Source organism: Chiloscyllium punctatum, chromosome 39, assembly GCF_047496795.1.
Source record: "Chiloscyllium punctatum isolate Juve2018m chromosome 39, sChiPun1.3, whole genome shotgun sequence".
Lineage (NCBI taxonomy): Eukaryota > Metazoa > Chordata > Chondrichthyes > Orectolobiformes > Hemiscylliidae > Chiloscyllium > Chiloscyllium punctatum.
The window spans coordinates 66,580,694-66,604,589 of NC_092777.1; the positions used below are offsets into that span (position 1 = coordinate 66,580,694).

The 23,896-nt window shown below is 41.7% G+C and overlaps 1 protein-coding gene across 3 annotated transcripts in view; it reads left to right on the forward strand.

Moving 5' to 3' along the window:
* LOC140464167 (C-Jun-amino-terminal kinase-interacting protein 4-like) overlaps nucleotides 1–23,896 on the forward strand; it is a 277,366-nt gene that overhangs the window by 215,722 nt on the left and 37,748 nt on the right. For all 3 annotated transcript variants that reach the window (XM_072558981.1, XM_072558982.1, XM_072558983.1), the window contains 7 exons: nucleotides 3,839–4,015; nucleotides 5,897–6,023; nucleotides 9,439–9,531; nucleotides 10,661–10,828; nucleotides 12,010–12,181; nucleotides 13,845–14,072; nucleotides 14,737–14,944. In XM_072558981.1, coding sequence (XP_072415082.1) covers nucleotides 3,839–4,015; nucleotides 5,897–6,023; nucleotides 9,439–9,531; nucleotides 10,661–10,828; nucleotides 12,010–12,181; nucleotides 13,845–14,072; nucleotides 14,737–14,944 — 1,173 coding nt within the window. The remainder of the gene's footprint in view (nucleotides 1–3,838; nucleotides 4,016–5,896; nucleotides 6,024–9,438; nucleotides 9,532–10,660; nucleotides 10,829–12,009; nucleotides 12,182–13,844; nucleotides 14,073–14,736; nucleotides 14,945–23,896) is intronic.

Genomic DNA, 23,896 nt, shown 5'->3' on the forward strand with positions numbered 1-23,896 from the left:
TTTTCTGCGCATATCACATTAATGTAAGCAGAATTTACATTTGGGTCCGTTTATTAATAGGGGAAAATTTAGTTTTTACACGATATGTATAATATTTGGAGGTAGTTAATTTCATGTGATTGGCCAGCATTAGATTCCTAATACACCATTTCAGTCACTTAACAGGTACAGGACAAGCCATGACTTCTTTCAAATTCATTAAAGTATATGTCCCACAATGATATGGAAAGGGTAAAAGTAATTTTGTCAGAGCAACATCCACCTTCCAAAATGACACTGAGATTTATCTAGGTGCTTCATGTTTTGAGGTTATGAATAGGTCAGCACATCAGAGCACAGGATTTTGTGCTCCCCTGTTCTGCTTCATTCCAGAAGGTGCAACACAGTTATCAGAGGGAAGCCTTATTGCTGCTGCTTCCCAGGGATCTCCCACTTACTCTAAGGCAGTAAAGCCATCTGGCACCCTGTCACCCCCATATGAAGGCAAGTATGGAGTAGGGAATTTACATTGCCAACTGTCTGCCGGCTGCTTAGCAACATCCTGCCCTTGCAGACAATTTTTTCAGAGGCCAGATCAGGATCAAAAGTAAGATAGATGGCAAGCTAATCGAAGCCAATTATCAGGGGCCTATTGGAATTGCCCAGTCAGCCTCTGGAGGGTACCCATCCCTGAAATCCCCAAACAGGGCAGCTGCCTGCACTTTAAACACCCCCATCATCACTACCGAAGGCAGGAATCCTTGTTAAAGGCCGTTCCATTCAGTGAAACTAAGCTTAGGTGACTGTTGTCCACAGAGTGGAGAGTCTAGACCTGCATTTGACCTCTTTACTTGAGTCTTGACCTAAAACTCAATATATCCTTCCCCTTAGGCTTGATGTTGAAATGTGTGGTAAACTGCTATTTACGGAAACAGCACTGCATTGATCTGTGACTTATCTCTGAATTATTAATGACTTATTTTCATTTTCTTTCATGTTCCCTATTGGTAATCACCTTCAGACTGTGGGTATTTGTTTTGTAATGATTGTGGCATTGGTTCCTCCTTTAATTCTAACTATAACTTGCATTTATTAGTTGCGTGTTTTTGATATATTAAGTTTATGCCTGAGCGCACCTAATCCACAGGGCAGCTGAGACTGGGTTTGTCTGAGCTGTACTGGCTTGTTCATGTTAATTGTACATACAAAATCACATTGTATTCTTTCTTTGGACTCATTCAGCTCATTTTTAAAAAGCATGTTTATTTTTCTCTATGAATGAGTGTGGAAAGATCAGATGTGTGTTGGGTGGTTTTCTAAGAGTGTGCTATCAATCCCTGGAACATTGGGCCATATTTTATATTTGGCATAGAAAGGCTTAGATTTTTCAAACCCAGTGATTAGTGGAAGTTTTGCAATGAGTTCTCCATGCACATATATCTTGTTTATGATACTTTGTAAAACATTGGAACAGGGTGAGGTAGGACGCATCAAAAAGGTTCAAATGGACGTCTCCAGTGTAGCAACTCACCTGCTGCAGTTGTCATTTACCCAAAGTTAGATTACAAATTGAAGGGTTGGTCAAGTGAAATCCCATCCTATGAGTGAGAATTTGAATTTGGTTTAATAAAACAAGGAAATAAAATGTTTTGTGTCTGTAGAAGTGACCGTGAAGCTGTCTGATTGTGGGTGTGGTGGCAGACAGCAGGAAGAAAACCTACCATCTTCACATGATTTTGGGCCTTTGGGAGATACCAGTTCTGCATTATCCCGATTGAATCTTAACTGACCTCTGAAAAGTCTACAAGCTACTTAATCATATTAAACACTGCTAGTTTGATGAGGCAGCCATCATCACCTAGTCAGGTAATTGAAAATGGAAATTAAATAATTGCCATGAGATAGTCAACATCCTATGAAAGAATAATTTTTAAAATGTCTGTCTTGCCAGCAACACCCACATACAGTACTGAACATTTAATTTTGAAAATTGGTTCATTCAAAGTGCTTTGTGTTACATCTATAGTCGGGTAAATGTGAAATGTATTGGAGTTCTCCAGGGTTGTTAGTTGAATGAACCAATATTCTGTTGACTTACAAGTCAGCTGTCCCTTTCAGCTTCAGCTTGGTGCTCCTCCTGCCTCGTAGTAAATAGAATTGTAGCCCTGTTGTTCAGTTGTTCTTTGCACCACCTAGTAGTGGTCAGTTGAATAGACTCAAATGAGGATCTTTGGCCTCAAAAACCTGAATCTAATGATGCGAATCGCAGTCCAAAAACCTGACTCCCTTCTGTAATTTTTAGTGTGTGTGTGTATATATATCTATAACACACACCTAGTCTTTACTTAAAAAGGTTAGAGTAGGTATTTGCTAACCAAATTCACCACACCTTTTCTCAAGCTGGTGATCTTTTGTCCCAGATTTTCTGTTCCTTGACAGTCCATAAATTTTCCTCCATTCACTTAGATGAACCAAGCCAGTTTGTATGTTTTTGCTAGATAAATGGTTCTGGGCTGTTCCAGAGCTGTGGTTGGGAATATGTGCAATAGATTGAGTACAGAAGATTGAGATGATTGATTGAAGTCTTGATATTAGTGAAGGGATTTAGTAGGTAAGTTGGAAGAAACTTTTCTCTGATGGATGAAACCACAACAGGAGACTGCAATCTTAAAATTAATGTCTGCCCATTCAGGAGAAATGTGGTACACTTTTTCATTGGTATTAAAGAATATGGAGCTAAGTTAGGGAAATGGACTTAAGATACAGATTAACCATGGTCTCACTGAATGATGGAACATGTTCAACAGCCTACTCCTGTTCCATGATCACCATTCACCAAACAATTCTTCAAAAGCTGTGAATGTTGTGGTGTTTTGGGGTGTGGAATCAAGATGGATAGTCTATTGTTGTGCAAGGGATATGAAACAATGTTGAATGTGTTGAGGTTGAGGTTGAGGTACTGCCAGCCTGCTGGTGGTCATTCATACATGGAGCATGGACAATCGGGTGAGGTACCATATGCACATAGATGTGCGTATCTGAACAGGCTGTTCAAAACTATCTGCCCCGTTATTACCTATGAATGCATATTCAGCGTAGATATATAATATTCAGGACAGAAGGGTGGAAGAAGGGTTTTCTGTAGTTGTGATGAAGTTCAAATTCTGCCCTTCCAGATATTAGCTCCTTGCATTTGAAATGTCTGATTCTAAAATGCAGACAATGCTATTTTTTAAAAAGTCATAAGGTGTGGACATCATTGGCAAAGCTTGTATTCCATAATGCCCTTGAACAGATAGTGGTGAACTGTCTGTTTGAACCATTGTAGGCCATGTATTATGGGTATATGTCCTGTGCTTTTGGGAAAGGGATTTCAGGACTTTGCCATTTCTTCACTATTGTCAGGTCAATGTGGATCAAGGAAAGAATAGTGTATGACTGGTAGAGGAGCTTGCAGGTGGTGGTGTTTGCATCAATCTGGTGCCCTTCAAGATGATAGAGGTTTTTGGTTTGGAAGATGCTGTTGAAGGAACTTGGCAAATTGCTGCCATACAGTATAAAGCAGTACTTTGGGCTCAGGTTGGTAGGGAAGAGTTGGGGACAATGCCCTTATGTTCTCAAACAGTGTAATTTGAAAATATAAAATTAGGCCAAATGAATCCACAAAATATTGATTTTTAAACTGCATGCATGTGAATAAGAAAACTGCATACAACCAAAACAGACTGGTTTGGGTAGCCTCGAGGACAATGTGTGCACTTTTTGGGAGAGGTTTTACCAGCATGTATTGAATTTACAAAATATCTTTTGTCTCTTTCTCCTTTTCTATTGATTCTTTTTCTCTTTAATTCATCTCTAGTTTTAGCCGTTTGTTCAGTCCATCAAGTAATACAACCAAGAAGCCCATCCCACCAGTCAATGTTAAATATAATGCACCAACCTCACACATCACTCCGGGCGTGGTTAAGAAGAGAAGTGGTGCATTATCTCAGTTACCCAGTGACAAGTCAAAGGCTTTTGATTTCCTTAATGAAGAGTAAGTGTTGCCAAATTTGTAAAACACATTGCTTTGTATTCAATTTTGTCCTTTTCTGTAGGTGCTGACACATGTTCTGATAAACTTCCATGAGCAATAGAATCTGGCCGAAATAACCATTCTCTGTTATGTGAATGAAGGTGATGAGTATTGGCATCAATTTGTCTCGGGACTGCATTATAAATGAACCTGAGCCTACCATCACTTGATGTTCCTGTAATTTGGATTTTTGGGTGCTAGCTCATTCTTTCTTCATTCAGTTCCTTGTATAGGTAGTTTATTGTAGCCCAGTGAGATCAACAAATTGAATACAGTTTGTGAATAAATCTTGCAATTTTTGTCTTTGTATTGTTCCATTGTACACCATCTTTTTAAATATAAGAAGTTGTAATACTGAAGGGAAGGACCCAAGAACCATCATGCAGAACACCACCAATGTTGTACAGTATGCAGGAAGATCATGTGAATTAAAAGAGAGAGATTAGGTGACTAAAATCCTGAAGATTGTGGAAGAAATTAGAAAAGGGAAGCTCCATAATCTGAATTGAAGAACAACAAGAAGGCAACGATGAGAGAAGAATCACCTACCAACTGAGCAGATTTATTTTCTATCCTGTATGGGAGTGCAGAATCTTGAAAAGTCTGTCCGAATATGCAAACAGGATACAAGACTTAAAACAATAGGCTTTAGAGAAAGTTTTGAGGCATTGAGGGGAGAAAGGTGAAATTTAGCTGCTTATAGCGAGATCGGGATTCCATTTGAGATTAGATGAAGGAAAGAATATTGATTGGTCCCATAAGAAATAGGAACAGGCATAGGGTGTTTGACTCTTGAGCCTGCTCCAACATTCAATAAAATCATGGCTGATCTGATATTCCTCACATCCACTATCCTGCAGAGAATCCCCTACTGATCTAATAATCTGTCTATCTCAGCCTTGAATACACACAAGGACTCTGCACCCCCACAGTTCTCTTTTGCAAGAAGTTCCAAAAATATTCAGCCCTCTGACAGAAGAAATTCACCCACATCTAGTCTTAAATTGGCACCCCTTTATTCTGAGACAATGCCCTCTGGTCCTAGACACTCTGACCCATAGCAATGTGGTTGATTCTTAACTCTCAATTAGGGATGAGCAATAAATGCTGACTTAGCCAGTAATGCCCACATGCTACGAATGAATTTTTAAAAAGGCCCTTAAGAATCCAATATAATTTCCAAGTATTCAAAGAAGTAAGCATTCCTGTGATGGGCAACATCAATAACATGTTTGCAAATGGAATGACCCTGCTGAACAGTGTACATCTGGGCCATGGATTAGGATGAACTTTCAAGGTTGTAGAAAAGTTGAGAATTAATTAGAAGCTTCAGGTACTAGAAAGACTAGAAAGGTGGCACGGTCGGAGGATTTTGGAGCAGAGCAGATTGCAGACCTGGTATGAAATAGCCAAATATGGAGACACACACTTTGTGGGTGATGGAAGGAATGCCAACAGAAGCACACAATACATGACTAATGTGCTACATGGTCTGTCACAAAATTGTGAATTGTCTTGTAAATTTGCAATTTACCCTGCAATTTAGCTTTTTGAAAAAGAAAAGCACGGTACATGCACAGAGTGGTATCCTTCCATTTGCATCAAGTTTGCCTTGCTGCCAGTATGTCAGCAAGAAGTGTGCTAGAAATTCTATGTCCAAACATTGTTACTCTCCCAGTGAGTTGTTGAATTGGTAAACTCAGAAGCAGTTGTTTCCCTATCATATATGTCTGAGAACAAAAAGATAAGGTAAATTCTACATGTTTGAATGTTTGAGCTTATTGAAGTTGAAAATGTGAAGCACCAATTGTAATGTGTAACTTTATTTTATATTAATGGAAGTGAGAATACTTCAGCCATACGTAGGGAGCAGAAGAGGGAACAGTATCGTCAAGTAAAGGCTCATGTACAGAAAGATGATGGCCGCATTCAAGCCTATGGTTGGAGTCTGCCTCCAAAATTTAAACAGGTAACACTTGACAGTCTTTGTTTTCTGAAAGTTATGTTCCTCACCATTAACACATTCAATTTTGGGAGAAGTAATTAGTCCCTGTTGTTATTGTTAATGTGGTTTACAATCACTGTCAAATACATGATGATATCCTGAATTTAGAATTGCCTTACTCATCAATACATTTATCAGCATTGCATATATCCAGTTGCTGGGATACTGAATAGAGCTGTTAGAGAGAGATTTTTAGTTTGATGACTTCTTAACCATGATATTTATAATCTTCTAAATCTATAATTTACTTACTAACATCCAGATTTCTAATTTGGGCCAGGGTGTTCCATCTTTGAATTGTTGACGTGTAATTATGATGACTGTTCCATACATGCTGGAAATTTTCTCATTCGCAGGAGCTCAACTGGGCTGTTTTCTGCTGTTAGATACAGTGAATAAATGGAAACTTGTGTCGTAGGATTCCAGCAGTCTGACCTTTTAAATGTTGCTGCATTTGGTCCTCATTTCAAGGCAGCAACCTACCTGTCTTGGTCCTCTGAAGATTGTAGTTGTGATTAAATGAATGAACCAGTCCAGACTCTTTGCTCCTTCCCTGTTAACTGTTTTCAAATTGCATTATAACATTCAGTGTCATACCTTTCGTGCTAGTTCAGAGTGGTCAAGAATCATACATAAAGAAACTCTCCTATTGGGATTTCAATAACTAGTCAAAACCATTAGTACCAGCACGTAATTTCAAACTTTCAAATCTAGTCTGTCATATATCCTGCCCAGTCCTCCAGCTCTTCTTATTTATTCCTCAACATCTGTTTCCAAAACTCAACTGTAAGTTTTGGGTGTCAGTGCTATGAGTTGCTGTGTCCTTTTTGGAAAATAAGCTTTGACTGCAAATCACTGGTCTCTCTCTGTCACTTTCCTTAACTTCTTCCTGAAGTATCCAATACTGTCACAAATGCTTTAGCATGTTTGTTGCATAAAATACAATATGAAATACAAATTGTCATATTGAAGGAAATTTTAATTCAGTGCATACAAGCATAAAACATTCAATTTAAATTGTTTAGTAGGTATGCTTCACTTAAAATGGAACTTTTCTTGTGTGTTTGGAATATGTTAATGTGGTTTCAGGTGACCAAAGGGATCAAAGAGTACAGGGAGAAAGCAGGAACGGGGTACTGTGTCACATGATGAATATACTGAATGGCAGAGCAGGTTCAGGCTGAATGGCCTATTCCTTATCCTGTTTTCTATATTTCAGTGTTTTGCAGAGTTTGGAGCGTTCTGATATTGTTTAACTTTCTATTTTAATTTGATTACCTTAACATCTATTGCAAACATTTTGTTGTATGGCTTCTGCTTAACTATATCATGAGGATAGGAAAGGTTTGGAGGAATATGGGCCACATGTGGGCAAGTGGGACTAGTTTAGTTCGCCAACCTGGTTGGCATGGACTAGTTGGACCGAAGGGTCTGTTTCTATGCTGTATGACTCTATGATAGTAGAACTTTGCATTTTATTTGGAAATTGTAATGACTTAGTGAGAAAGTCTGCTTTAAGCTGAGTTGCACTGTTACAGATAGCTACCCTAAACCTTGAACCATTGTGAAAGAAGTGAGCTGCTGCTTTAATGTCACAGTTAGACCAACAGAAATAATATTGATGCAATTACATATTAAGTGACTAAATCCATCAATTAAATTAATACTTCAATGAAGAATGGCTGTAGGGCTGTACTTGCTGATATAACATCTATTACCACTGCAGTCTTAAGACTGCTTGCAAAGCATTCCAAAATTATGTTCTGAGTAAATTTATGTGAATCCAGTTTAAGTGCCTGCACTTAATCTGACATTGTCCTTGGTATGTGGTAAAGTGCAAATTAAATGAATTTGAATGTCACACAGGTTGAAATGATGTTTAAGGCAATGAGTGCAGCATGTATCGCATGAAGAACCACAGTTTCTTGTTCCATATCTGTAAAATATGTTCCTGAATCTTGTGTTTGGAAGTGCATACTAACTTTTGTAGCTTTAGTTGGAAAAGCCAGTAAAATCCAAAGGCAGAGGGTAACCTCAGGATTCTGGAAGATGGACTGTCCTCTGTCCCTAATTCTAAAATACTCATTGCCTCCATTTGAAGGAATGTTGAGTCACCTGGAGCTGTTTTTAGTCAACACTAGGGCAACTAGTTGTCCTTTCTATTGATGGTTTATAGAATCAGAGAGTCATATAGCATGGAATTGGACCCTTCGATCCAACTCATCTGCACCGCCCAGACAGGAGAAAGTAAGGACTGCAGATGCTGGAGATCAGTGGTGCTGGAAAAGCACAACAGGTCAGGCAGCATCCAAGGAACAGGAGAGTCGATGTTTCAGGCATAAGCCCTTCATCAGCTCTTATGAAGGACTTATGTCCAAAACATTAACTCTACTGCTCCCCGGATGTTGGCTCTGCTTTTCCAGCACCACAGTTTTTGGTGCCGTCCAGACATCCCAATCTGACCTAGCCCCATTTGCCAGGATTTCTTTGCAATAAATGGTAATCTAGAGGAAAATAATCTCAATTGTTTACAAAAATAAAAGTTGAAATTAAGAGCATTATTAGTTTTAAAAGTAATTTATATTTAAGATATTATTTATAATGTTCGTTTTGCATTATTGGGTGAGACTACACAACATATGCTGGAACATAATGGTTTAGACTTTTTGCCAAAGGGACATGCTAAGCAGAGGGTCAAACACATTGGATAACTTCATCTGTGACAGTGCCTTTAATTGTACAATGCTGACATTCTGGTTCATTGCTTTTAAAATGCTCTTCAAAACTGCACATATCCACTCCCTCCCTAAAGGTCCCTGGCACATTTATCAATAGTCTTTATGTTCATTTTTATTTTTCTACCTCAGTCTGAGACATATTCAATCAAGGGTATTTTTATGTTGACCTGTATAACCAGCCTTCACCCATAGGTTGGCAATAACAATTTTTATGAAGAGGATTTTAAATTATTATTGTTATTGGATTCTGTATAGCCGCATTCACAATTGAGCAAGAGTTTCAGCTTGTTCCCACTACGTTATGAATTTAAGATCTGATTTAATATTTTCCTTAAGAAATGCTGTTAATAACAAACAAATAGTTCCAGGGTTAAAAAAGACTTTGAATCCTTTCTTTAGCAGGCATGAGAGAAGAAGTGTGACAACACTGTCAGCGTCTGTACCTGAAGTATCTGATGTGTTGCATTGCAAAGGAGGGAAGGTCGAACACTAGATAGATTGGGAGATGTGCGAAGGGCTGCATGTCAGGATTTGCCTTTTGGGCTACATACCCACTGTAATTTCTCCAAATACCCCACCCCACTTGATATCAGCCATACCTCTGTCCAGAGCATTCATGTAACTTGTTGGTTTCTCTGTAGGGGACAAATGGTGGTCCAAGTGACAGCAAGATGAAGAATCTGCCTGTACCAGTGTATCTGCAACCTTTGGATGACAAAGATACTTACATGAAGGTGACATTCTTCTATATAATAGAATGCAAGAGTTGATTAAGAGACGTTTGACTTTGAGGTTGCAACAGGAAATCCAAAGAGTCAGCTATAGGTGGCCAATAGGTGGTAAAAACCTGCTCGCTTGGGTGTAATCAATAGCTGCATCAACACTTGGTACACAGTTTTGGTTGTCTTTCTTGAGAAAGGATACAATAACATGAGAAGCAGATCAGCAAAGGTTGACTAGATTGCTTCCAGGGATAGAGTTTATCTTTATAAGGAAAGGTTGGACCTTTATCTATTAAAGATTGGAAGAATGAACAATGATATTATTTGAAACACTTCAGGTCCTGGGGGAAATTAACAGAGTGAATGCTGAGAGGATGCTTCCCCTTGTGGTAAAGACATAGTTTAAAATAAGAGATATGCCATTTAAGACAGAGATGAGCAGAAATGTTTGTTCTCTTGAAAAGTGAATGGTCTCTTCCCCAGAAAGTAGCAGAGGCCGGGACTTGGAATATCTTTAAGTCTTATTTAGTTAGAGTCTTGATTAGTTAGAGTCGATGGGTGCAGGAGTAGAAAAGAAAATGGAGTTGAAACCACAATCAGATCAGCTTGATTTCATTAAGCCAAATGGCTACTCCTGCCTCTAATTCATACATTCATATGTTAGGACGTGAAGGGGATTAGAAGATTAAATTTAAGGAAGTTGCAATTTCAGGCCGAGGTTATGTGGGAGCATTCGAGGAAGTTTGATTCTGTAAGAGTAGTGCAAGAGCTAGCTGATTATATGGTATTTTTAATGACTAAGTCCATGAGCTCCTCACAAATTGTTGGAGGTGACAATGAAGGAGCCAGTGGGAGAGGAAATACAGAAGATGATTTGCAGTTAGTAAAGGAAACCAGGGGTTAACTTTGCAATCCAGAATAATCATGGAATAGTGAGTAGTTTTCAGAGATGAGAGAACTTTCCAATAGTTCTTTATCCAATCAGAATTACATAGTATTTGCAACACACAATGGTTTGTGGTTGACATTGCTTCTTGAATGAATATTGATACCCTGCATTCAGGCCCTCAGCCCTTGAAATCGGCAGCCTCTCTCTAGTAAGTAACCTTGACTCATGGTTTGTTTTGTCTATGCTTTCTAGTTATGGTGTGCAGTGGGTGTTAACTTGTCAGGAGGAAAAACTCGTGATGGTGGCTCAATCTTTGGTGCTAGTGTGTTTTACAATGATCTATCCAGTTCTGAACCAGAAGGCAATAAGCAGCGGAGAGGATCTCAGAGCAGCTTGGATCGGTTGGAGCTGGAGCTTAAAGTATGTATATTATTGTTTAAATACCCAAATATGATTATTTAAGTTTTTCAAGTTATTTACATGATAAATGATTTCAAATATGTGTCAGTGTTGGTCACATTCATGAGGGGGCTGAACAGAGTAGGTAGAATGAAACTTTTCCCATTGGTGGAAGGATTGAGGAAAAGATGGCACAGTTTTAGATTAATTGGCAAAGGAGGCAATGGCAACATGAGGAGAAGCCTCTTTGCCCAGCGAGTATTCATGATCTGGAATGCATGACTTGGCAAAGGGGTGGAAGCAAATTCAGTTGAGACTCTCGAGGGAATTGCATTCTGATCTGAAAAGGAAAGATGTGGAGGCCTCCAGAGAGAAGCCAGGGTGTGTCATTGGTTAAATTGGTCCTATGGGGAACCAACATAAACAGAACAGGGGTCCAAATGGGACTTGGCAGGATTTACCCTGAAAGGATGTTTCACCTGGTGGGAGGGAAGCAGTTCAAAAATAAGGGGCTGCCCGTTTAAGATGTGTATGGAGGAGGATGTATTGTTCTGAGTATCCAGAATCCTTGGAATTTTCTTCACTGGGGAACAGAGTCATAGAAACTTTTTAAGGCAGAGGAAAATCAATTTTTGACTAATGAGGGAGTCAATGTGTATTGGGGATTGGTAAGAAACTAGCTTTGAGGCCATAGTCTGATCAACCATGGTTTTCTTGAATGGTGGACCAGCTCAAAGAGACTGAATAGCCTTCTCCTACTTTCTGTTTTCATATATTCATGTGAAAACTCTCCTGTTGATTAACTGAAAATATGTGTTGGGATGTGCAGAGAGGTGTAGCCAAGGAAGAAGGCAATGTTGTGTCAGTGGGGAAAGACTGTACAGTACCCTATAAACCAAGGTGACTACCATTCTTTCTTGAAATCCTTCTCCCTCCCTCTGTCTCTGGATGACAAGTCACTCCTCATTATCAAGACTTGATCTTCAGGTCAGAGGGTCGCTATATCAGAACTGCAGGAATAAACCAACATCGTTTTTCCTGTTGAACATGGTCGCCATTGCTTCAAATGAAAACTTGTTTTTGATCCAATGATTTTGGTTTTTAATGTAGCATTTACAAATTAAAATGGAGTCGTTCATTACATGAAGTACAGTAGGTTGAGAGTTGGAGTAAATCTGCTCATTAAAATCTGTACTGTGCAGGAGCAGGAGAAGGAACTGAAGCATCAGGAGGAGCTGTCTAGCCTGGTTTGGATATGTACAAGCACACATTCTACCGGCAAGGTTGTGGTTATAGATGCCAACCAGCCTGCAAAGATCTTGGACAGTTTCTTTGTGTGCAACTCTCACATCCTGTGCCTTGCCAGTGTACCAGGTCAGTTCATTTTGCACATACCAAGAGTTGTGTTGGTTGACTTTTTAACAGATTTGATCTGTAGGAATTTTTTTTAATTCTATAATGGTTCATTAGCTGTGGTTTTGAATGTTAAAGTTGTCATAGAGTCTTATTGGTTGAAAGTTGTAATTTTATTTTAATCTCAAACTCTTGTCTCCTCCTTGTGCCTGTCTTTTCCTCTCCTCCCTCACTTGGAATATTTACTAAGTTAGAAGAAGGGAAGGGTATTCTCTGAAGCTTAGTTGTCCTTATTAGTTCCTCCTGATTTATATGGCTGGTCTGGTTCAGTTTCAGGATGTTGATAATGGGGAAATTTAGTAATGATGGTGCTACTGAACATTAAGGAGTAAAGATTGTTTGTTACTTACATGGCATGAACATTATTTATCACTTAGTATCCCAAGTATGGATTTTGGCCAGGTCTTGTTGCATTTGGTCATGAACTGTTTCAGAATTTCACGAGTTGTGAATTGTGCAGTTGTCAGTGAACATCCCCAACCTATGGCCAGATGATAGAGGGAAGGTCATTGATCAAGCAGCTGAAGATTAGCTGAGGACATTACCTTGAAAATCTCCTTCGCTGGCATCTTGAGGCTGACATGATTGACCTTGAACAATTACAACTGTCTTCCTTTGTTCCAGTCATTTCTTCACCCAGTGGAGAGTTTTCCCCCAATTCCCTTTGACTGCAGTTTTGTTGGGGCCCCTTGGTCAAATGCAGTCTTTATTTCATTCTCACCACACCTCTGAAGCTCAGTTCTTCATGTTTGGATCAATGTTGTAATGAGATCAGGCAGAACCTAAATGGTGTAAAATTATTCACAGTGCCATCAGTAACATCCTTTAGCTTTCCTCTTATGCTAACTGCTGAGGGAGGTCTGACTTCAGTGTATTCATTCTATTCACTTAGACAGAGTTAAAATCAGGCAACATAGGTCAAAAATAAATAATGTATGTTTCTGTCTTATTTCCTAGCATAATTCACATCCTCAAGGCATCTCGAAACATTGAATAATTTTCTGTAATTGCTGTTGACATATAAGAAGGACGGCAGACAATTTGACAAGATGCCACAAATATTAATGAGATAAATTACTAGATAATCTGTTTTGATTAAGTTTGTTGAGAAATAAATAAAGGTTCAGGTCATGGGAGAGCTCCTGACTCCTCTTCGAGATAAATAGTGGCATGGGATATATATGTCAGCCTAGTCCAGTGTTCAAAATATGTCATGTCTGATGGTGCAACACTCCCTCAGTACTACACTGAAAGTACTAACCCAGTCAATATGCTCACATCTCTGGTGTTATCCTTGAACCTAGTTGAGTTTGTGATGAGGATGCTGCTGACTGGCCTTGGTAAACTGAAATTGTAGGAAAGCATAATGCAGTCATGAGATATGTTTGTTTTTAACAGTAATGTTGGGTAACATTATCAGGTAGACAAAGTTTAAAAAATCACACAACACTAGGCTACAATCCAACAGGTTTATTTGAAAGCATTAGCTTTCGGAGCACTGTTCCTGATGAAAGTGTTGTGTGATTTTTAACTTTGTTTACCCCAGTCCAACACTGGCTCCTCCACATCATAATGATTAGGTAGATAATTATTTATAATTAATCATTCCATTAATAATTTATAGGTGCTCGAGAAACAGACTATCCTGCTGGAGAAGAAATTCCGATGGATGCTGAGGGAAGCCAGGCAGAATGTGCTTCTTTAGCTGGAAGTGTTGCCAGTAACAGTTCAGCTGGAAGTGACAATCTGTTGGGTGGAATCACAGTAGTTGGTTGCACTACTGAAGGTGGTGCTGTACCTCAGACCACACGCACTCCTGCCAGTTCTTCGCCCATCCTTGAAGGAGAGTCAGGTATGCAGTTAATTAGCCTTGTGCTGACATTGTTTATGTTCTGTGGCTTAGCCATGTTCTATATTTACACTTTTTAATACTGATCTGTGGTAAGAATGCTATTAAATGAACCATAGCTGACAGATTTGATAGGAATTCTCTGAAAAGAAGTTATTCTATGTTAGCTGTGCCCTTTTAAGTAATGATAATAATCAGCTCAATCACTGATAATGCTTCAGTTCTTTTGAAAATTGGTGAGAATATAAAAGGTGAAAAATAAGTAAGACTCGGCTGATTATTAATCCAAGAAATATAAAGTTAACACAGTCTTCAGCTGGAACTTGCCACAGCCCGCCATGGTATGGTAATAAACAAGCTGCTGCAGTCAAACTGCAAATCGTATAATGTTTAAATCGTAAATTCCTTTCAAATTGGAGCCTGGTGTGAGTATTCATGTGATGTTTCTCATCCAGAGTTAACTGTAAGTAAATATTTACTGAAGTGTTAATAGCCACTATATGTCTATCTCTGAAAGCAACTTAAGGGGTTTGATTGGATGTTTATAAATCCTCGTAAATTCAGGGAAAGTGACCTTCTACTATGTTGGACAGACAGTTCAGTGGCAAGGGTCTGCTGTCTGGTCTGTTTAAAAGATCTCTGCCATAATAGTTGTATCGTGTTACAGGGGAAATTGGTACGGTGAGCATCAGCCCTGACGGAAGTTTGCCAGCAGCAGAAGAGGCCACAGAAGCCACAGAATCCAATCTAAATCTTCCACTGTCAGATGATGATTTAACTGATGTCAGTCAGTCCGGAGCTTACACAGAACATGTTTTTACAGACCCTCTGGGAGTACAGAGTTCAACAGAGAGCACACAGATGTTTAATAGACGGTATGTGGAATTTTAACTGAGGTTGTTGCACAAATTGAACTTTTTTGACCTATGTTGCAAGCTGTGTAAAACGTAACATTGTCCTCTATTAAACATATCTCCCTTTCCCATCCTAACTTTGAACATGTGGCAATGTTTTACTTGTGGGAATCTGAGTGAGGTGGTACCTTAGTTTCCAGGGCAGTGCTCAAAATACACACCTTCATCCCCAAATATCCTTCAGAAGGCCTGGGGAAATTCTAACATGAGAGTGAACACTCAGAAATGTATCTCTCTGTCCTATCTAGAAGAGACAGAGTCTGTGAGGCACTGATCTTCCAATCAAAGATCTTGTCTCTCCCATGCAGGCTTTTCCAGCCCCACCAATTACCAACTCAGTCTTTGCTGCAATAAAACAAAGAACTGACGGAGATCTGAAACAGAAATTGCTGGAGAAATTCAGCATGTTTGGGAAGAAAGCAGATTTAACCTTTCAAGTCCAGTGACTGTTCATCAGAACTTGAGTCATTGGACTTGAAACATTAACACTGCTTTCAGATGCTGCCAGACTTGTTGGGTTTCTCCAACAATTTCTGTTTTTATCCTTCTTTTGTGTTCTTATTCCTCCTCAGGAGACTGAATCTCCAACTAAACAGTATTCGGAGCACAAGGGAAGGAACCTGGGGTTGGTCCAGCAGCAGCCGGGGGGGGCTTTAACTAGTTTGGAGCAGACACTCAGCTTGCTTGATCAAGGTGACTGCCCACTGGGGCTGGGCCTGAGTTTTATCTAGTCAGGCAGGGAGTGGTGGTACTTGGCATGAGGTTTGGCTGGTCAGGGCAGTCATTGGCCTGAGTTTCAGCTGCTCATGGAGCTGGGAGGAGGGTGTTGCTACTTCAAGTTTCAGGTAAAATTCAAGGTGAAAGGTTTTGATCATACTTGTAAATAAAAGTGCTTGCCAGGCTGTTTTGCAAATTATTTACAGTTTTTTTTTCCTTGAAATCTGCAAGTTTGTTGAGGGGAAGAGGTGTGTGGGGCTGAGGAGGGAAGGAAGAAGGAATTGCTGCTGGATCTAGGTGTCAGCTGAGGTGGGTAGGATTGGAGCTTTATTTCCCACCCTAGTGTTGTTCCATTTGACAGTCTACAGTACTCCTGAGACGTGAGTGAATGCATGATACGGTTTGTCTCCTATTCCATTACATAAACATGGGTGAGCTTGAAAATTCTGCATCAAATATGCAGGATTTGAATGTAATCACACTACATTTACCATTTTCACTTGCAAAATGTTTTATGTTAGCAATAAATTTTCTGATTTTCCTTTTGGGCTGGAAGTTAAAATACTGATCTTAATCCTGTGCTTTATATTTTACATCCTCAATAAGTTACCATGTGTCAGGTGTAAATTAAAATTCTAAACAAAACAGTATGGGGATTTATTTATAATAAATTAATAAAAGCATGTTATTTCAAGTTAGAAGATTTAACATGGAAGGATATTAAACTGGAGAGGGTTCAGGAAAGATTTCCCAGGATGTTGCCAGCTAACGAAGGTTTGAGTTTTCAAGATAGGCTGGGACTTTTTTCACTGCAGCATAGGAGGTTGACAGGTGACCTCAGAGAAGTTTATAAAATCAGGAGTTATAAAAGAGAATTAATATTAGGTGTCTTTTCACTAAGATGGGGATTTCAAAGTGATGTGGCACATACATAAAACTAACATACAACAGTACAGCATTGTACAGGCCTTTCGGCCTCGATGTTGTGCCGACCTTTTGTCGTCCTCTAAGATCAGACTAACAAACATACCCTTCATTTTACTATCATCCACATACCTATCCAAGAATCGCTTAAATGGCCTAATATATCTGACCGCTAGCAGTACATTCCACGCACCTACCATTCTCTGTAAAGAACCCATTCTGACATCTCCCATAAACCTTCCTCCAATCACCTTAAATTTTTGTCCCTCTTGATGGCCATTTCTGCCCTGGGAAAAAGGCTCTGGCTATCCTCTCTATGCCTCTTATCATCTTGCACACCTCTGTCAAGTCACGTCTCATCCTTCTTTGCTCCAATGAGAAAAGCCCGAGCTCACTCAACCTTTCTTCATAAGACATGCGTTCCAGTCCAGGCAGCATCCTGGTAAATTTCCTCTGCGCCTTCTCTAAAGCTTCCATATCCTTCCTATAATGAGGTGACCAGAACTGAACACAATATTCCAAGTGTGGTTGAATCAGGTCTCTGTACAGCTTCAGCATAACCTCACAGCTCTTAAACTTAATCCCCCTGCTAATAAAAACCACACCATACGTCGTCTTAACAACCCTATCAACCTGGGTGGCAACTTTTGAGGGATGGACATGGACCCCAAGATCTCTCAGTTCCTCCACACTGCCAAGAATCTTGCCTTTAAGTCTGTATTCTGCATTCAAATTCAACCTTCCAAAATGAATAACTTCACAATTCTCCAGGTTGAACTCTATCTGCCGCTTATCAGCCCAATTCTGCATCCTGTCAATGTCCAGTCGCAACCTACAACAGCGCTCCACACTATCCACAACTCAACCAACCTTTGTGTCATCAGCAGGGAGAAAGAGAGGACTGCAAATGCTGGAGATCAGAGTCAAAACGTGTGATGATGGAAAAGCGCAGCCGGTCAGGCAGCTTCCGAGGTGCAGGAGAGTTGACGTTTCGAGCATAAGTTCACATTCCTGCTGTGCCTCGGATGCTGCCTGACCAGATGTACTTTTCCAGCACCGCACTTTTTGACTTTGTGTCATCGGTAAACTTAATAAGCCACCCTTCCACTTCCTCATCTGAGTCATTTATAAAAATCACAATGAGCAGAGATCCCTGAACAGATCCCCGCAGAACACCACTAGTTACCAAGCTCCAGGCTGAATAGTTTCCATCTACTGCCAACCAAGTCTGTATCCAGACAGCCAAATTTCCTTATATCACGTGCCTCCTTACTTTTTGAATCAGCCTACAAGGGGGAACCTTATCAACCGCGTTGCTAAAATCCATGTACATCACATCCATTGCTCTACCTTCATCGATGTGTTTTGTCACATCCTTAAAGAATTCAATAAGATTTGTGAGGCTTACCTGCCCTCCTCAAAGCCATACTGACCTTCTAATCAAACTATGGTTTTCCAAGTAATCATAAATCCTGTCTCAGAATCCTCTCCAATCGTTTACCCATCACAGACATAAGACTGACTGGTCTGTAATTCTCAGGATTATTCCTATTCCCTTTCTTGAACGAGGGAATAACATCTGTCACCCCCCAGTCATCTGGTACTGTTCCAGTAGACAGTGAGGACACAAAGATCATCGCTAAAGGTGCAGCAATCTCTTCCCTCATTTCCTGTAGGAACCTTGGGTATATCCCGTCTGGTCCAGGGGACGTATTAGATTAGATTACTTAGTGTGGAAACAGGCCCTTCGGCCCAACAAGTCCACACCGACCCGCCGAAGCGCACCCACCCAGACCCATTCCCCTACATTTACCCCTGCACCTAACACTACGGGCAATTTTGCATAGCCAATTCACCTAACCTGCACATATCGGGAGGAAACCGAAGCACCCGGAGGAAACCCACACAGACACGGAGAGAATGTGCAAACTCCGCACATTCAGTTGCCTGAGGCGGGTCTCTGGTGCTGTGAGGCAGCAGTGCTAACCACTGTGCCACCGTGCCGCCCAATCTATCTATCCTTACATCTATCCTGCCGTATCTATCCTTACATTTTTCAAAATTTTCAGCACATCCTCCTTCTTAACATCAACCTGTTCTCGCATATCAGTCTGCTTCACGCTGTCTTCTGAAACATCAAGGTCCCTGTCAATAGTGAATACTGAAACAAAGTATTCATTAAGGACCTCCCCTACCTTCTCTGACTCCAGGTACAAGTTCCCTCCCCTATTCCTGATTGGCCCTACCCTCACTCTGTCCATCCTCTTGTTCCTCACATAAGTGTAGAAGGCCTTAGGATTTTCCTTAATCCTCTCTGCTAAAACCTTTTCATGCTCCCTTCTCACTCTCCTACGTCTATTCCTCAGTTCCTTCCTGGCTACCTTGTAACCCTGAAGAACCTTGTCCTTGTCATCCAAGGTTCCTTTACCTTATCATCCCTTCCTTGCCTCAGTGGGACAAATCTATCCAGCAATATTAGCAAGTGTTCCCTAAACAACCTCCACATTTCTGTCATGCATTTCCCTGAGGACATATGTTCCCAATTTAGGCACCACAGTTTCTGCCTAATAGCATTGTAATTCCCCCTCCCCCAATTGAATACTTGCCCATATCATCTGCTCCTATCCCTCTCCATGACAATGATAAAGGTCAAGGAGTTGTGATCACTGTCATGAAATGCTCTCCCACCAAGAGATCTGACACCTATCCTGGTTTGTTGTCAAGTACCAAATCCAATGTGGGCGGCACGGTGACTCAGTGATTAGCAATACTGCTTCAGAGCACCAGGAACCTGGGTTCGATTCCAGTCTTGGGCGACTGTCTGTGGAGTTTGCACATTCTCATGTTTCCTCTGAATGCTCTGGTTTCCTCCTACAATCCAGATGTAGGTTAAGTGAATTGACCATGCTAAATTGCCAATAGTGTTCAGAGATATGTAGGTTAGGTGCGTTCGTCAGGGAAAATGTAGAGTAATAGGGTAGGGGATTGAGAGTGGGCGTGTTACTCTTTGAAGGTTCGGTGTAGACTTAAGAGTCATAGAGATGTACAGCATGAAACAGACCCTTCAGTCCAACTCATCCATGCCAAGCAGATATCCTAACCTAATCTAGTCCCATTTGCCAGCACTTGGCCCGTATCTCTCCAAACCCTTCCTATTCCTATACCAATCCAGATGCCTTTTAAATGCTGCAATTGTACCAACCTCCACCACTTCCTCTGGAAGCTCATTCCATACATGTACCACCCTCTGAGTGAAAAAGTTGCCCCTTGGGTATCTTTCCCCTATCACCCTAAGCCTATGCCCTCTAGTTCGGACTCCCACACCCCAGGGAAAAGACTTTGTCTATTTATCCTATCCATACCCCTCATGATTTTATAAATCTCTATAAGGTCACCCTCAGCCCCTGACACACCAGAGAAAACAGCCCCAGCCTATTCAGCCTCTCTCTATAGCTCAAATCCTCCAACCTTGGCAACATCCTTGGAAGTCTTTTCTGACCCCTTTCAAATTTCATAACATCCTTCCAATAGGAGGGAAAGCAGAATTGCACCCAGTATTCCAAAAGTGGCCTTGTCAATGTCCTGTACAGTAGAACAATACAGCATAGAACAGGCCCTTCGGCTCACGATGTTGTGCTGACCATTTGTCCTAGATTAAGCACCTATCCATGTACCTATCCAATTGCAGCTTAAAGGTCACCAATGATTCTGACTCTGCCACTCCCACAGGCAGCGCATTTCATGCCCCCACCACTCTCTGGGTAAAGAACCTACCCCTGACATCTTCTCTCTTCCCCCCCCCCCCCCCCCCCCCAATACCTTCCACCCTTCACCTTAAATTTATGTCCCCTTGTAACACTCTGTTGTACCTGGGGGAAAAGTATCTGACTGTCTACTCTATCTATTCCCCTGATCATCTTATAAACCTCTATCAAGTCACCCCTCATCCTTCGCCGTTCCAATGAGAAAAGGCCTAGCACTCTCAACCTATCCTCGTACGACCTATTCTCCATTCCAGGCAACATCCTGGTAAATCTCCTCTGCACCCTCTCCAAAGCTTCCACATCTTTCCTAAAATGAAGCGACCAGAAATGCACACAGTACTCCAAATGTGACCTTACCAAGGTCCTATAAAGCTGCAACATCACCTCACGACTCTTGAATTCAATCCCTCTGCTAATGAACGCTAATACACTATAAGCCTTCTTACAAGCTCTATCCACCTGAGTGGCAACTTTCAAAGATCTATGAACATAGACCCCAAGATCCCTCTGCTCCTCCACCTTACTAACAATCCTACCGTTAACCCTGTATTCCGCATTCTTATTTGTCCTTCCAAAATGAACAACCTCACACTTGACCGGGTTGAACTCCATCTGCCACTCCTCAGCCCAGCTCTGTATCATATCGAAGTCCCTTTGCAGCCGACAACAGCCCTCCTCACTATCCACAACTCCACCAATCTTCGTATCGTCTGCAAATTTACTGACCCACCCTTCGACTCCCTCTTCCAAGTCATTAACAAAAATTACAAACAGCAGAGGACCCAGAACTGATCCCTGCGGAACCCCACTTGTAACTGGGCTCTAGGCTGAATGTTTACCATCTACCACCACTCTCTGACTTCGACCAGTTAGCCAGTTCTCTATCCAACTGGCCAAATTTCCCTCTCCCATGCCTCCTGACTTTCTGCATAAGTCTATCATGGGGAACCTTATCAAATGCCTTACTAAAATCCATGTACGCTACATCCACTGCTCTACCCTCATCCACATGCTTGGTCACCTCCTCAAAGAATTCAATATGACTTGTAAGGCAAGATCTACCCCTCACAAATCCATGCTGGCTGTCCCTAATCAAGCAGTGTCTTTCCAGATACTCATAAATCCTATCCCTCAGTACCCTTTCCATTACTTTGCCGACCACCGAAGTAAGACTAACTGGCCTATAATTCCTGGGGTTATCCCTATTCCCTTTTTTTTAAACAGGGGCACAACATTTGCCACTCTCCAGTCCCCTGGCACCACCCCCATTGACAGTGAAGACAAAAACATCATTGCCAACGGTTCTGCAATTTACTCTCTCGCTTCCCACATAATCCTAGGATATATTCCGTCAGGCCAGGGGTTCTTGTCTATCCTCAAGTTGTTCAAAATGCCCAACACATCTTCCTTCCTAACAAGTATCTCCTCTAGCTTACCAGTCTGTTTCATACTCTTCTCTTCAACAATACAGTCCCTCTCATTTGTAAATACTGAAGAAAAGTACTCATTCAAGACCTCTCCTATCTCTTCCGACTCAATACACAGTCTCCCACTACTGTCCTTGATCGGACCTACGCTCGTTCTCGTCATCCTCATGTTTCTCACATACGCATAAAAGGCCTTGGGGTTATCCTTGATCCTACCAGCCAAAGATTTTTCATGCTCTCTCTTAGCTCTCCTAATCCCTTTCTTCAGCTCCCTTCTGGCTATCCTGTATCCCTCCATCGCTCTGTCTGAACCTTGTTTCCTCAACCTCATGTCAGCCTCCTTCTTCCTCTTACAAGTCATTGAACCTCCCTCGTCAACCAAGGTTCCCTCACACGACCATTTCTTTCCTGCCTGACAGGTACATACATATCAAGGACACGTCGTATCTGTTCCTTGAAAAAGTTTCACATTTCCCCGACATCCTTCCCTGACAGCCTATGCTCCCAATTTATGCTCCTCAGATCCTGTCTTGCAGCATCGTACTTACCCTCCCCCCAATTGTAAAACCTGCCCTGTTGCACACACCTATCTCTCTCCATAACCAAGGTGAAAGACACAGAATTGTGGTCACCATCACCAAAATGCTCACCCACTAACAAGCCCATCACTTGTCCTGGTTCGTTACCAAGTATCAAATCCAATATGGCCTCCCCTCTGGTCGGACAATCTACATACTGAGTTAGAAAAGCTTCCTGGACACACTGCACAAACACCACCCCGTCCAATCTACTTGATCTAAAGAGCTTCCAATCAATATTTGGGAAATTGAAATCGCCCATGACTGCTACCCTGTGGCTTCTGCACCTTTCCAAAATCTGTTTCCCAATCTGTTTCTCCACATCTCTGCTGCTATTGGGGGGGCCTATAGTAAACACCCAACAAGGTGACTGCTCCTTTCCTATTCCTGACTTCAGCCCATACTACCTCCAAAGGCAGATCCCCCTCGAACTGCCTTTCTGCAGCCATTTTACCATTTCTAATTAGCAACGCCATCTCTTTCCCCCCGCCCCCCCTCCAATCTTACTGAAACATCTGTAACCAGGAACCTCCAACAACCATTCCTGTCCCTCTTCTATCCACGTTTCCGTGATGGCCACAACATTGTAGTCCCAAGTACCGATCCACGCCTTAAGTTCACCCACCTTATTTCTGACACTCCTTGCGTTGAAGTATACACACTTGAACCCATCTCTGTGTCCACAAGTATTCCCTGTCAGTGCTACCTTCTCCACAGCCTCCCTACATTCTTGGACATCTGACAAACAGCTAACTTACTTGCTGGACTACAAGTCCGGATGCCATCCCCCTGTCAAATTAGTTTAAACCCCCCCGAAGAATGCTAGCAAACCTACCTCCCAGAATATTGGTGCCCTTCTGGTTCAGGTGCAACCCATCCTGCTTGCACAGGTCCCACCTTCCTCAAAATGCAGTCCAATTGTCCAAATACCTGAAGTCCTCCCTCCTACACCATCCTTGCAGCCACGTGTTCAACTCTCTCCCTATTCCTTGCCTCACTGTCACGTGACACCGGCAACAACCCAGAGATGACAACTCGGTCCGTCCTAGCTTTTAGCTTCCAGCCTAACTCCCTGAGCTCCTGAATGACCTCCCCACCCCTCTTCCAACCTATGTCGTTGGTGCCAATGTGCACCATGACTTCTGGCTGCACACCCTCCCCCTTAAGGATTCTGAAGACACGGTCTGAGATGTCTCGGACCCTGGCACCAGGGAGGCAACAAACCATCCGAGAGTCTCGCCCATGTCCACAGAACCGGCTGTCTGTGCCTCTAACTATAGAGTCTCCTATAACTAGCGCTCTCCTCCTCCCCACAACCCCCCCCCCCCCCCCCCTTCCCCTTCTGGGCCTCAGAGCCAGACCTCTTGCCAGAGACACGGTCACTGCAGCTTACCCCTGCTAGGCCGCCGCCCCCCCCCCAACAGTATCCAAAGCGGTATATTTATTGTTGAGGGAACGACCACAGGGGATCCCTGTGCTGCCTGCTTCCTCCCCTTCCCACCT